At 43.3% G+C, this 15916-nt stretch overlaps 1 protein-coding gene across 1 annotated transcript in view; it reads right to left on the minus strand.

The window, feature by feature from the left end:
• LOC112215241 (ATP-dependent 6-phosphofructokinase, muscle type-like) overlaps nt 1-15916 on the minus strand; it is a 29476-nt gene that overhangs the window by 9539 nt on the left and 4021 nt on the right. Inside the window, exons 2-16 of the mRNA XM_042299696.1 lie at nt 13078-13151; nt 12678-12755; nt 11381-11570; nt 10728-10893; nt 10477-10630; nt 9722-9817; nt 9378-9470; nt 8903-9028; nt 8743-8807; nt 8572-8635; nt 7896-8042; nt 7528-7598; nt 4387-4474; nt 3949-4101; nt 716-880 (exon numbers count right to left, since the gene is read on the minus strand). Of these exons, the coding sequence (XP_042155630.1) occupies nt 716-880; nt 3949-4101; nt 4387-4474; nt 7528-7598; nt 7896-8042; nt 8572-8635; nt 8743-8807; nt 8903-9028; nt 9378-9470; nt 9722-9817; nt 10477-10630; nt 10728-10893; nt 11381-11570; nt 12678-12755; nt 13078-13151 (1730 nt within the window). The remainder of the gene's footprint in view (nt 1-715; nt 881-3948; nt 4102-4386; nt 4475-7527; nt 7599-7895; nt 8043-8571; nt 8636-8742; nt 8808-8902; nt 9029-9377; nt 9471-9721; nt 9818-10476; nt 10631-10727; nt 10894-11380; nt 11571-12677; nt 12756-13077; nt 13152-15916) is intronic.

Genomic DNA, 15916 nt, shown 5'->3' on the forward strand with positions numbered 1-15916 from the left:
ATATACCCTGCAAATTCCCCTCCCCCATATAGCAATCTGTGTCACCCATAAGTGAGAAACCTACATGCAAGTATAGACCATATATTGTGTTCCTAAAGGTTATCAAAAAGAGCTGAATCTCTGAACTATCTGTTCAGACCCCAGTCCTAACTACCAACAGGTTATGGAAAAGATGCTCTTTCAGTAGGTTTCCTGAAGGAGAACGCCTCCACTTCTATGTCAAAGATAATAAAACAAAAACACTACAGTAACTACTAGTATAGTCTGCAAAAATACTACCCTTTTATTTTACTACAGTAATTATACTATATTTAACTGTACATACTACAGTATACCACAGTATACTGCACTGAATACTACAGTCAAGTCCACAGAAACACTACAGTGAATAGTACACTATAGGAGTTTTTTAAATGTGGGATAGTCCAGGACTAAACTTAATCTGTGTCCGGGAAACTGGCCCAAAGATTTTCAGAAGCTAGCCTACTGTAGTGTTATTTATGTACACGGTGTCTAAAGCTCTCAATGTCATTGGAGGGAGAGGGAGAGGAGAGAGCGAGAGAGCGAGAGAGAGAGAGAGAGAGAGAGAGAGAGAGAGAGAGAGAGAGAGAGAGAGAGAGAGAGAGAGAGAGAGAGAGAGAGAGAGAGAGAGAGAGAGAGAGAGAGAGAGAGAGAGTGAGAGAGAGAGAGAGAGAGAGAGTATCCATCATCTCACCTCGAGGTCCCTGATTCCAAACTTGTCCTCATAGATGTAAGCAGCATCCGCCCCTGCAGCCAGACCTGCCATGGTAGCCAGGTAACCACAGTACCCTCCCATGGTCTCAATGATGAACACACGACGCTTGGTGCCTGCTGCTGACTGCTTGATCCTGTCACAGGTCTGTTATAGGGGAATCAGGAATCAAGAGAGGGGGAGAGAGGGAAGAAGTAAAAGTGAGCGTAGCGAGGATAGGGGCATAGTGATGATTCATTTGATGACAGTTAAAGCACATATTAAACTGCTTCAGTTGAAGACAGACATTACATACATTTTAAGCAGGTCTCACAGGCGTTACAGAATGTGGTAGTTATGGTTTGGACTGTGGCATTGAGTTGGGTGATGTGATGTGTGACTCACATCATAGGAAAATGTTTTGCAATGGAGAATTGAACATTTGTTTTCTTACGGGACAAGCTCAGGTACAGCAGCACCTCACAGTTTCAAAACATTTTCTCCCTACTGAACACAAACCAGATGTTGGTGATGTAATGGGGATGGTGTTGATGTATTACAGTACTGACCTAGGTGATGGTGTATTACAGTACTGACCTAGGTGATGGTGTATTACAGTACTGACCTAGGTGATGGTGTATTACAGTACTGACCTAGGTGATGGTGTTGATGTATTACAGTACTGACCTAGGTGATGGTGTTGATGTATTACAGTACTGACCTAGGTGATGGTGTTGGTGTATTACAGTAGTGACCTAGGTGATGGTGTTGGTGTATTACAGTACTGACCTAGGTGATGGTGTTGATGTATTACAGTACTGACCTAGGTGATGGTGTATTACAGTACTGACCTAGGTGTTGGTGTATTACAGTACTGACCTAGGTGATGGTGTATTACAGTACTGACCTAGGTGATGGTGTATTACAGTACTGACCTAGGTGATGGTGTATTACAGTACTGACCTAGGTGATGGTGTATTACAGTACTGACCTAGGTGATGGTGTATTACAGTACTGACCCAGGTGATGGTGTATTACAGTACTGACCTAGTTGATGGTGTATTACAGTACTGACCTAGGTGATGGTGTATTACAGTACTGACCTAGGTGATGGTGTTGGTGCATTACAGTACTGACCTAGGTGATGGTGTTGGTGTAATACAGTACTGACCTAGGTGTATTACAGTACTGACCTAGGTGATGGTGTTGGTGTATTACAGTACTGACCTAGGTGAGGGTGTTGGTGTATTACAGTACTGACCTAGGTGATGGTGTTGATGTATTACAGTACTGACCTAGGTGATGGTGTATTACAGTACTGACCTAGGTGTTGGTGTATTACAGTACTGACCTAGGTGATGGTGTTGATGTATTACAGTACTGACCTAGGTGTTGGTGTATTATAGTACTGACCTAGGTGTTGGTGTATTACAGTACTGACCTATGTGATGGTGTATTACAGTACTGACCTAGGTGATGGTGTTGGTGTATTACAGTACTGACCTAGGTGATGGTGTTGGTGTATTACAGTAGTGACCTAGGTGATGGTGTTGGTGTATTACAGTACTGACCTAGGTGATTGTGTTGATGTATTACAGTACTGACCTAGGTGATGGTGTATTACAGTACTGATCTAGGTGTTGGTGTATTACAGTACTGACCTAGGTGATGGTGTTGGTGTATTACAGTACTGACCTAGGTGATGGTGTTGATGTATTACAGTACTGACCTAGGTGTTGGTGTATTACAGTACTGACCTATGTGATGGTGTATTACAGTACTGACCTAGGTGATGGTGTTGATGTATTACAGTACTGACCTAGGTGATGGTGTATTATAGTACTGACCTAGGTGAGGGTGTTGGTGTATTACAGTACTGACCTAGGTGATGGTGTATTACAGTACTGACCTAGGTGATGGTGTTAGTGTATTACAGTACTGACCTAGGTGATGGTGTTGATGTATTACAGTACTGATCTAGGTGATGGTGTTGATGTATTACAGTACTGACCTAGGTGATGGTGTTGATATATTACAGTACTGACCTAGGTGATGGTGTTGATGTATTACAGTACTGACCTAGGTGATGGTGTATTATAGTACTGACCTAGGTGAGGGTGTTGGTGTATTACAGTACTGACCTAGGTGATGGTGTATTACAGTACTGACCTAGGTGATGGTGTTAGTGTATTACAGTACTGACCTAGGTGATGGTGTTGATGTATTACAGTACTGATCTAGGTGATGGTGTTGATGTATTACAGTACTGACCTAGGTGATGGTGTTGATATATTACAGTACTGACCTAGGTGATGGTGTTGGTGTATTACAGTACTGACCTAGGTGATGGTGTATTACAGTACTGACCTAGGTGATGGTGTATTACAGTACTGACCTAGATGATGGTGTTGATGTATTATGGTACTGACCTAGGTGCTGGTGTATTACAGTACTGACCTAGGTGATGGTGATGGTGTATTACAGTACTGACCTAGGTGATGGTGTTGATGTATTACAGTACTGACCTAGGTGATGGTGTTGATGTATTACAGTACTGACCTAGGTGATGGTGTTGGTGTATTACGGTACTCACCTAGGTGATGGTGATGGTGTATTATAGTACTGACCTAGGTGATGGTGATGATGTTTACAGTACTGACCTAGGTGATGGTGTTGATATATTACAGTACTGACCTAGGTGATGGTGTTGGTGTATTACAGTACTGACCTAGGTGATGGTGTTGGTGTATTACAGTACTGACCTAGGTGATGGTGTATTACAGTACTGACCTAGATGATGGTGTTGATGTATTACGGTACTGACCTAGGTGCTGGTGTATTACAGTACTGACCTAGGTGATGGTGATGGTGTATTACAGTACTGACCTAGGTGATGGTGTATTACAGTACTGACCTAGGTGACGGTGTTGATGTATTACAGTACTGACCTAGGTGATGGTGTTGATGTATTACAGTACTGACCTAGGTGATGGTATTGATGTATTACAGTACTGACCTAGGTGATGGTGTTGGTGTATTACGGTACTCACCTAGGTGATGGTGATGATGTATTACAGTACTGACCTAGGTGATGGTGTTGATATATTACAGTACTGACCTAGGTGATGGTGTATTACAGTACTGACCTAGGTGTTGGTGTATTACAGTACTGACCTAGGTGTTGGTGTATTACAGTACTGACCTAGGTGATGGTGTTGATGTATTACGGTACTCACCGAGGTGATGGTGTTGAGGGCGGTGTCAGCTCCGATGCTGAAGTCGGAGCCGGGTACGTTGTTGGAGACAGTGGCGGGGATGACCACCATGGGAATGCACAGCTCCTCATACTTCTCCCTGGCTGTCACCAGCTCCAGACCACCCATAAACGCCTGGGGAGGGGACAGGAGGAGAGGGGAGAGTCTAGACCTGATGTTTACGAAGCATGTGACAAATACAATTTGATTTGATTTTGAGAGAGAGGTGAAAGGAGGGGAAGTGCAGCAGTGGGAGACACTACTGAGGTACCGGGTCTACTTGTCTTTTGTGGTTTTGTGGTTATACATTACATTGACACCTTAGTCATTTATCAAATTCAATTTAATGTTCTGAAGTAGGTAAGACAACCACATATCAAAGAAGACATACATGTGATGGGGTAGTCTTAGGACTCTTACCTCAAACCCTCCAATTATTACCAGAGAGTGGATATTGAACTTAGCAATAGTCAAGCTGATTTCCTCAATGTACTTAGAAGGCAGGACTCTTCAAATAAAGAAGCAGACAGCAGTTATTGTGTGAAACATCAGTGATATACAGTACTCACAAGCAGGGGAAGGGTTAATATTTTTGAATCTCTGCTCAAAAAATATTTGTACATTTTTTACATAAACCCTGGATTGCTGATAATGTGTATTGGCCAATGAGAGGCTTTGAAGCCAACAGTCGGCCATATTGACACTCCCAAGTAGGAGCAGTCCTCCATAGGAATGAATGGGATTCTACAGTATAGAGAGAAATAGTATTGGCGTCTTTTGGTAGGCACTAACTCCGACGCGGTTCGTTGGACAAAGCCTATGAGAAAATTGAATGCAGTTTTTGGATAAACGGCGAAAAATAAGGTCTGTGGAAAACACGGGCTTTGGAAATCTCAAATATTTTGTTCAATGAGATAATCTTTATCAGCTAACGTCACTTTTTGGGAATTTTGGGGAATTTACACTACCAGTAAAAAGTTTTAGAACACCTACTCATTCAATGGTTTTATTTATTTTTACTATTTTCTACATTGTAGAATAATAGTGAAGACATCAAAACTATGAAATAACGCATATGGAATCATGTAGTAACCAAAAAAAGTGTTAAACAAATCAAAATATATTTTATATTTGAGATTCTTCAAATAGCCACCCTTTGCCTTGATGACAGCTTTGCACAGCATTTTCTCAACCAGCTTCATGAGGTAGTCACCTGGAATGCATTTGAATTAACAGTTGTGCCTTCTTAAAAGTTAATTTGTGGATTTTTTTCAGTCTTAATGTGTTTGACTCAATCAGTTGTGTTGTGACAAGGTAGGGGTGGTATACAGAAGATAGCCCTATTTGGTAAAAGACCAAGTCCATATTATGGCAAGAAGAGCTCAAATAAGCAAAGAGAAACGACAGTCCATCATTACTTTAAGACATGAAGGTCAGTCAATCCGGAAAATTTCAATAACTTTGAAAGTTTCTTCAAGTGCAGTAGCAAAAAACATCAAGTGCTATGATGAAACTGGCTCTCATGAGGACCGTCACAGGATAGGAAGACCCAGAGTTACCTCTGCTGCAGAGGAAGTTCATTGGAGTTACCAGCCTCAGAAATTGAAGCCCAAACAAATGCTTCAGAGTTCAAGTAATGGACACATCTCAACATCAACTGTTCAGAGGAGACTGTGAATCAGGCCATCATGGTCGAATTGCGGCAAAGAAACCACTACTAAAGAACATCAATAACAAGAAGAGACTTGCTTGGACCAAAAAACAAGGACATTAGACCGGTGGAAATTTGTCTTTTGGTCTGGAGTCCAAATTGGAGATTTTTGGTTCCAACCGCAGTGTCTTTGTGAGATGCAGTGTGGATGAACAAATGATCTCTGCATGTGTATTTCCCACCGTAAAGCATGGAGGAGGAGGTGTTATGGTGTGGGGGAGCTTTGCTGGTGACAATGTCTGTGATTTATTTAGAATTCAAGGCACACTTAACCAGCATGGCTACCACAGCATTCTGCAGCGAAATGTCATCACATCTGCTTTTGGCTTATTTGGACTATCATTTGTTTTTCAACAGGACAATGACCCAACACACCTCCAGGCTGTGTAAGGGCTATTTTACCAAGAAGGAGAGTGATGGAGTGCTGCAACAGATGACCTGGCCTCCACAATCCCCCGACCTCAACCAAATCAAGATGGTTTGCGATGAATTGGACAGCAGAGTGAAGGAAAAGCAGCCAATAAGTGCTCAGCATATGTGGGAACTCCTTCAAGACTGTTGGAAAAGCATTTCAGGTGAAGCTGGTTGAGAAAATGCCAAGAGTGTGCAAAGCTGTCATCAAGGCAAAAAGTGTCTTTGAAGAATCTCAAATATAAAATATATTTTGATTAGTTTAACACTTTTTTGGTTCCTACATGATTCCATATATGTTATTTAATAGTTTTGATGTCTTCACCATTATTCTACAATGTAGAAAACAATACAAATAAAGAAACCCCTTGACTGAGTAGATGTTCTAAAACTTTTTACTGGTAGTATACATAGTAATGAAAAACACATACATCACATAAAGGCATCATAAAGGTCATGTTAACTGACTGCTATTATCTCATAGAGCAAAACGTATAAGATCTCCTAAGCCTGTGTTAACCTGAGACTGTAACGGCTTTCCTCTATCTCCTCCTCTGACGAAGAGATAGAACAAGGATCGGACCAAAATGCAGCGTGATGATGATTCATGATATATTTTAATGAAGGAAAACCTATACATACAGAAACTACAAAACTAACGAAATGAAATAATGAAAACCGAAACAGCCCTATCTGGTGCAAACACAAAGACAAGAACAATCACCCACAAAATACACAGTGAAACCCCGGCTACCTAAATATGGTTCCCAATCAGAGACAACGAGAATCACCTGACTCTGATTGAGAACCGCCTCAGGCAGCCAAGCCTACGCTACACCCCTACTCAGCCGCAATCCCAATGCCTACAAAACCCCAATACGAAACACAACAAAATAAACCCATGTCACACCCTGGCCTGACCAAATATATAACGAAAACACAAAATACTATGACCAAGGCGTGACACAGACCTTATTTTCAAAAACACTATTTTTTTCCACATTCAATTTTGCCATTAGGATGTCTGAACAAAACAGAGGTAACTTATTTATGTGTTTTAGGACTACAAGCTGGCTAGCTCTATTTTAATTAAATGTTTCAAGGACAAAATGTTTTTGTTGTTGCAGTGGGGACAGTAACATTAGTACTTTCAAAATATTATACTATAAAGGAAAATGTTTTTATATATTTTTTCATTTTTATTTTTATGTTTAGCTCACACAAAATAATTTAAAAGTATGCATTAAGGTGTCTGCAATAGAATAAACATGGTAAAAACAAGTAGAGATATAATTTTTTACTATGGTAGGGAATGCCAAGATGGAGGCGCAGTGGCTTCAAAACAAGACACCTGTCAGTCATCTAGTGTATATATAAATCATTGGTTCCACCCCAGTTGACAATACAAACTGAGTTGAAAAAGAGATATGATGTAATACCTCTTGGTGCCTAACTCAGAGCCTCCCTTCCCAGTCCAGCCTGACACACCTGTCCAGGTGATGGGCACGATCTGGTCAAGGGGTAAAGATCAGTGGTCAGAGGTTTCAAGCTTCACTGGACAAGAGTTATTGTACCAGGCCTTGTTCTATCTTTAGATTATAGATGACCTGGTTCTCTAAACAACAAAGCATCCGAGCCTTATATACCATTATGTATAGGATTAAATGGAAAAAGGGGACCTGATCCTAGATCAGCACTCCTACTCTGAGATGATTTATGAGTACAGGCCCTGATCAAAAGTGGAGTTTTGGCTGAGACGAATGGGCTCTGCGCAGAGTGCAGTGCATAGTTAGTAATGTGTACGTACATTTCCGTGAGCGAGACCCTCAAACCCGTCATGAACGGCTAGCATATTGTGTCCCTGAATGATTCCAATCCTCACTGCAGAACGCACGGCGGCATTCATACCAGCACAGGGGGCACCGACGTTAACTATGGCCACATTAATGTTGCTCTGGAAGAGAGAGGTGGAGAGAAGAGGAGAGGTGGAGAGAAGAGGAGAGGAGGAGGTGGAGAGAAGGTGAGAGGAGAGGATAGGGGGAGGTGGAGGAGGAGAGGATAGGGGGAGGTGGAGGTGGAGAGAAGGTGAGAGGAGAGGTGGAGGTGGAGGTGGAGAGGTGGAGGTGGAGAGAAGGGGAGAGGAGAGGTGGAGGTGGAGGTGGAGAGAAGGGGAGAGGAGAGGTGGAGTGAAGATGAAAGAAGAGGTAGAGAGAAGGGGAGAGGAGAGGATAGGTGGAGAGAGGGGGAGAGGTGAGAAGAGGCGAGAAGAGGTGGAGAGAACGGGAGAGGAGAGAAGGTGAGAGGAGAGGTGGAGGTAGAGAAAAGGGGAGAGGAGAGGTGGAGAGGAAAGGAGAGGAAAGGAGAGGAGAGGAGAGTAGAGGAGAGGAGAGGAGAGAATGGTGACATATTGATCTGTTAGTGCTTTAGTTTTGTAACTAATTTAATGCATCTCCTGTGTTAATTGTGTAGGTGTTGTCCCTTACCTTGGTATCTGGAGGGTTGATGTGGGCTAGCATCTTGTATGTGTTCCAGTTGTTTTCAAAGCTCCTGGACAGGGCCAACAAAAACAGTGATGTAACATCCCACTCGGATGGAGTAGTTTCAGTAACAGGGAAGACATTGTCAGATTGGTAAAAGTAGGCTAGTGTTCTTACTTTCCTCTGAGCTTGATAGCATCCTCCCATCTATTCTCAGCCATGGCAGTAGTCACATCCTTAGTCTGAGGAGACAGAGAGAGGGGGTGCTCAGATATAGGTGAACACATTAGAATGGCACACATACAACAGTTGATGGGGCTTAATTACTGATACTGACCACTTGGACACACTCCATGAGGGGCAGCCTGACAGCCTGGTTACCGGACAGACTGACCACACAGGCCGGGGTCTCTGGAGTGGCCTCCAACAGGGCCATCACAGCCTCCACACCCATCCTGCTGCCCTGGGGGAGAACACACACCAGGATTAGAGAGACACCACAGTCAGACACAATCACAACACACCGTCATTAGAGAGACACACACACACACCAACAGAGCCTCCACACAAATCCTGTTGCAATGGGGATTGGGAAGAACACACACACACAAACACCATTACACGCACATGCACACACAAACACATCACATTACACCATTACACAGTCAGACATGCTTTTGCTCATACGCATAGAGAGAGAGAGAGCGAGAGAGAGAGAGAGAGAGAGACAGAGAGAGAGAGAGTGGGAGAGAGAGAGAGAGAGGGTGAAAGAGACAGGGTGAAATAGAGAAGAGAGAGAGAGAGAGACCTACCAGGATTCTGTCGAAGGCAGAGGGGGTACCGCCTCTCTGCACGTGTCCCAGGACAGTGGTACGGGTGTCAAAGCCCAAATTCTTCTCCACCAACTACAAGCGTAAACACACGGAGAGCTGCTAGCAACTGACAGTTTAACCTTATTCAAACCCTGGTAGACAATGCAGTAGAAAATTAATGCTTTAACTCTGAGGTAATATTTAGGAAATGGGCTAAAAGTAACCTTGTCCACATAGAGTGAAATGGTTGGTGGACGAGACTACTCCAAAAGAGGTCTTAACAAACAAGCAAACAAAACCATTTGAACTGCTAGGAACAGTAATATGAAGGAGAGCTTGCTGACCTTCTTGATGTCTTCAGAGCCAATGGGTTTTCCATCTCTGCCCATAGCTCCCTCTGCCAAAATGATCACATTCAGACGACATCCTCTGGCCCTTTGCTGTCAGAGACACAATACGTCAGTTTGGTGATTAGGTACCAAGGGGGAAACAGATAACTGGAATGAAAGATTGTGGTGTAATGTGTTGTATTTAAAAAGTACTTCAATATGGAGAAGAAAATAGAAAATAAGAGATGAAGAGGAGAAGAGTGGAGGAGAAGAAGAAAGAGAATAAGAGGAGAAGAAGAAGAGGAGGAGAAGAAGAGGAGGAGAAGAGGAGAAGAAGAGGAGAAGAAGAGGAGAAGAAGAAGAGGAGAAGAAGAAGAGGAGGAGAATAAGAAAAGAAGAAGAAGCGAAGAAGAGGAGAAGAGGAGAAGAAGAAGAGGAGGAGAAGAAGAGGAGGAGAAGAGGAGAAGAAGAGGAGAAGAAGAGGAGAAGAAGAAGAGGAGAAGAAGAAGAGGAGGAGAATAAGAAAAGAAGAAGAAGCGAAGAAGAGGAGAAGAGGAGGAGGAGAAGAAGAGAAGAAGAAGAAGAGGAAAAGAAGAAGAGGAGAAGAAGAAGAGGAGGAGAAGAAGAGGATGAGAAGAAAATAAGAAGAAGAAGTGAAGAAGAGTAGAGAAGAAGAGGAGAGAAGAGGAGAAGAGAAGAAAAGTAGAGAAGAAGAGTAGAGAATCCTGTCCAGAAGGCTAGTGTCAGTCTGTCTGTGATTGTAAACATACATCAGCCAGTCTTCTGCACAGATGCCCCTCCCATCCCTCATCTGGGGGCATCTCTGGGATGAACACCCAGTCAGCACCGCAGGCCAGAGCAGTCACCAGGGCCAAGTAGCCACAGTGTCTACCCATCACCTCCAGGATGAAGGTCCTCTGGTGACTGAGGAGAACAACAGAGGAAACCTCTTTGTTATAAACCAGGTGCCAAAGAGACAACAGAAACCGTGTGTGACAGCGATGACCTCTCCTCTCCTCACCTCTGTGCGGTCGTGGTGATGGCATCCACCACCTCTATGATGCGGTGGAGGGCGGAGTCTGTCCCGATGGTCATGTCTGTGCCACAGAAGTCATTGTCGATAGAACCCACCATGCCTACTATGTTGAGGTGGGACGACGTCTTGGCCTCGTCATCACTGATCTTACCTGGAGACAGAGAAGTCCCACACTTCTGTCAGTTATATTCAACAGCAATTCCACGAATGTAAGGATCTGGGATCGCTCAAAATGTTTTATTGTGAAAAGAAATGACAAAGAATGCTGAAACTGCATAGGTGGTTAAGTAAATAAACCCTGTATTGGGTCTTCATAATAAAGAAGCATTTTGTACTTTCAATGAACTATCCCATTTCTACTATCTGGGGCGGCAGGGTAGCCTAGTGGTTAGAGTGTTGGACTAGTAACCGGAAGGTTGCAAGTTCAAACCCCCGAGCTGACAAGGTTCTGTCGTTCTGCCCCTGAACAGGCAGTTAACCCACTGTTCCTAGGCTGTCATTGAAAATAAGAATTTGTTCTTAAATAAATAAAGGTAAAATAAAAAATTTCAATGAAGTGTTTCCATGTGGACATTTTTTTGTGACCCTTCCCAGTTCTTAGGGGTTTCTATAGTCCCCATGGGGTTTGTCAGCCTTACCGGCTTTGACCAGGTCGACCAGCAGAGTGGACCACTCCGTCCTGAACTGGTTAGCTCCGGTTAGACTACCGTCACCCCCGATCACACACAGGTTGGTGATACCCAGCTTGACCAAGTTCAGGGCAGCCTTCATGCGGCCCTCCCTGGCTCTGAAGTCCATGCAGCGGGCACTGCCGATGACCGTGCCACCCTGGTAGAGAGAGACTCATTGAATCAGAAGAAAGACAAAGTCCCTCAGACCGGTGCAATACTGTAGAATACTATAGTAAATCCTAAAGTATTATATGTAAAAACACTACACTTTTTAAACTATAGTAAATACTACAGTATTTAATTTGTTTATACCCTGCAAATCTCCCCCATATAGCAATCTGTGTCAAGCATAACTGAGAAACCTAAATGGCAAGTATAGACCATATATGGTGTTCCTACAGGTTATAGAAAAGAGCAGAAGCCCTGAACTATCTGTTCAGAACCCAGTCCTTCCTTCCTTCCTGCCTGCCTGCCTGCCTGCCTGCCTGCCTGCCTGCCTGCCCGCCTGCCTGCCCGCCTGCCCGCCTGTTAAATAAAATGTTTTCTCCAGTAGGTTTCCTGAAGGAGAAAGCCTCCACTTCTATGTCAAATATAACAAAACCAAAACACTACAGTAAATACTACAGTAATGTCTGCAAAAACACTATGTAAAATACTACAGTATAGTTCAGTCTGCAAAACACTACATTAATTAATATAGTACTACAAGTTTTCTTTTACTACAGTAATTATACTATAGTTAATTGTACATACTACAGAGAAGGCCCAGATGGCCAAAACATCAAGGATTTTTCTGATTGTGTCATTATACGCCATTCAGTGAAGCGTGTGCATCTTGCATCTCGTCTGCACCTCAACATTAGGTCGGTTTGAACACTGTCTTCTGTTACTGACAATATGTCAGGCTATTAGGAAAGAGAAGCAGCTCTGTAATTCCTCCCTGCTTTGATCTTCCCATGGCGCCTGGCCAGGTCCCGACTCAATCCAAATACTCTGTGGGCGCAGAGGTCAGTTTGTGTTACTGGAGCCGACCGCTGTTCTCTCTTAGTTACAGTAGGCATCATCGTCATCATCATCATCATCACCATCTATGAACACTCTTGGTTGTGAGTCTGTATCTGTCTCTAATATTCAAATAAAGCAGAACTCTTGGTTTCTTGTCATTCATTTACTGTAATACCCTCTCTAGACAGTGAGTTTATGACAGTTGTGTCCTGACTCCTGTATTGGCATCAGTGGGTGTGAGTCTGATAACAGGACTCACCAGTTGCAGCATCATGGACACACTCTCCCAGGTGGCCAGTTTGATGTTGTCTCCTCCGTCCACCAGACCCTGGTAACCCTGGAGACACACATCATCAACACAAATACAAACTATTATCTTCAACAGGGTTTCACCCACACACGAGGAACACTGCCTTCTGAAATGGGAGACAGCAGCATGCTACTACAGCGACACATCTTTGCTCTCAATGTGGTTTGTGATAGAATCTATTTCTTGGCAGTGAATTTCTTAAACCTTCAGTCAGATCAGGAATGAATTAATAGTAGAAGACACTATAGTATGGGTGATCAGCAATGATAGACAACACATTATCAAGTGTATGAACTTGAATCACAGAACTGTGATTGTGATTGTATTATATTCTACTGTATGTCTTTACCTCATGAACAAAGTAGACTTTGGCTCCAGTGTAGAGACCAACTCTGACTGTGGCCCTCACAGCCGCGTTCATACCTGAGAGACACAGACAGACAAACATGGGGTTTTCAGGACTGACTAAAGGCTCATATAAGTATATAACAAGTTATAAAGCCTTACACATTTTAGTAAAGTGTTGCCCTGAGGGTCAATGCACTGCACAAAAAAAAAAAAAAGAATAGCTTGTCAAAGTTTACAGTGACACACACGCATGCACACACACACGCACGCACACACACACACACACACACACACACACACACACACACACACACACACACACACACAACACACACACACACACACACACACACACACACACACACACACACACACACACACACACACACACACACACACACACACACACACACACACACACACACACACACACACTCTAAGGCACTGCATCGTAGTGCTTGCTGTGCCACCAGACACCCTGCGTTCGAGCCCAGGCTCTGTCACAGCCGGCCGCGACCGGGAGACCCGTGGGGTGGCTCACAATTGGCCCAGCGTCGTCCGGGTTAGGGAGGGTTTGGCTGACCAGGTCACAAGGTGTACAGTGTTTCCTCCAAAACATTGGTGCATCTGGCTTCCGGGTTGGATGTGCATTGTGTCAAGAAGCAATGCGGATTGGTTGGGTTGTGTTTCGGAGGACGCATGGCTCTCGACCTTCGCCGCTCCTGAGTCCGTACAGGAGTTGCAGTGATGGGGCAAGACTGTAACTACTACCAATTGGATCCCATGAAATTGGGGTGAAAAAAGACAAGGTATGACGGCTTATAACACATATGGAGAGTGAGGGGTAAGTAAAGAGAGAGAGAGAGACAAAGAGAAGAGACAACACTTAGATTAGCACCCTAACCACCACTCATTTGTATTAGAAATGCTATATATATTTATGCGTAGCTGTCCTTGATCATTGTTACATCTCTGTTGAACTCGACAACTCCTATGGTGAAGTTGTCGATGTATGTAAGGCTCTGGTTTGTCCACCAGAGGTCACAATGTCCTTTGTAGAGCTTCTCTGGTAGTGGTGTGTTTGGTTATCTTCTAGTGTTGAGGTTGAGAGCTTCAGAGCTTCTCACCATTTCAACATGTTTACAAACGTCTCATGTCTTTTGGTATCAATGGTTGATTATTCAGGCTTCAGCTGCCAATCACTTTACACACCAGTAGTATCCTGGCAATATACAGGTCTCACCATTTTAGCCACTGTGTAGCCACTGTGTAGCCACTGTGTAGCCACTGTGTAGCCACAGTGTAGCCACTGTGTAGCCACTGTGTAGCCACTGTGTAACCACTGCTAGTAGTTTTCACCATTTGTAACGTTCAGCTCGCGCTGTACTTCGGCTGTCTGTGGTGTTGAAAACATTTTGTAACGTTCAGCTCACGCAGTCTGTCAGGCTGGTCTGTAGAGTTTAAATCATTTTGTAATGTTCAGCTCACACTGTCTGTCAGACTGGTCTGTAGCCACTGTCTGTCAGCCTGGTCTGTAGGTTTAAATCATTTCGTGTTCAGCCACAGTCTGTCAGACTGGTCTGTACATTTCGTAATGTTCAGCCACACTGTCTGTCAGACTGGTCTGTAGCCAATGTTCAGCCACTTTCTGTCAACTGGTCTGTAGTAGTTTAAACCATTTGTAACATTCAGCTCACACTGTCTGTCAGCTGGTCTGTAGAGTTTAAACCATTTCGTAACATTCAGCTCACACTGTCTGTCAGGTGTTGAAACCATTTTGTAACATTCAGCTCACAGCTGTCAGACTGGTCTGTCAGGCTGGTCTGTAGAGTTTAAATTTAAACCATTTTGTTCAATGTTCAGCTGGTCTGTTGAGTTTAAATCATTTCGTCCATCAGGCTGGCTGGTCTGATATGTTAATTCTGTCATTTTAAGCACTCTGGTCAGAAAGGCGGTTCCATGACGCTGACACGCTCTTCTGACTTCATTAGGGTAGGCGGTTACTGACTGGGCACAAGTTTATATGAAAAACAATTATCTCATTTAGAAGGCCAAAATCACATTGCTACCTTCACAAAAGTATTCTCATATGTAATCATATATTTTATACAACATTTAGATGTAAACTTGATAGATAATGTGTTTTCTTCCTAACTTACAGTTACTGTGTTATACCATCATTAATGACATCACAAAATAATAAACAATGTGACAGAATTATTCTTTAGACCACCCCGGACCATTCTTAACATTATTCTTATGTATTCTATGTATTCTTCTTATGTATTCTTCTTATGTATTCTTATGAATATTGTTCACTCTCTTGGAAAAAAGGTTTTGGTGGCAAAAGTCTCTCTGTAACAAAGAGCGTTTCAGTCTTCCAATACTGCAGGGAAAGGAAGAGAAAGTTCTCTCTAAATTTACGACCAAGTAGTAAGGTGTCAAGACTGGCACAGCCCCCCCCATCCCTCTTTTGTGGGAGAGAGAGGTTCTGGCTTCAAACATTTGCCTAGCTGATGGGTCCTTTGATCCACTGTCAGGAGAGTCATGACACATGGTTAAACACATTAAAGTGACTTTTATAGCTCCAGAGGGACTTGATACCCATATGTCAATGCTTTATACACATAAATTTCATGTGTTATCAAGCATGGACATATGGGTATCAAGCCCCTTGACATTTGTGTTTTGGGTTCAGAGTGTTTTGGCTACAACATTCAAAATGGCTCCTACACATATTTTCAGAGTGAGAATAGAGAGGGTGTCATGTCTGTAAACAGATCTGTCTATATTCCCTCCATGCTCAGGACACTGTAAAGGCCACGGTGTGTGTGTGTGCA

Source organism: Oncorhynchus tshawytscha, linkage group LG16 (assembly GCF_018296145.1).
Source record: "Oncorhynchus tshawytscha isolate Ot180627B linkage group LG16, Otsh_v2.0, whole genome shotgun sequence".
Lineage (NCBI taxonomy): Eukaryota > Metazoa > Chordata > Actinopteri > Salmoniformes > Salmonidae > Oncorhynchus > Oncorhynchus tshawytscha.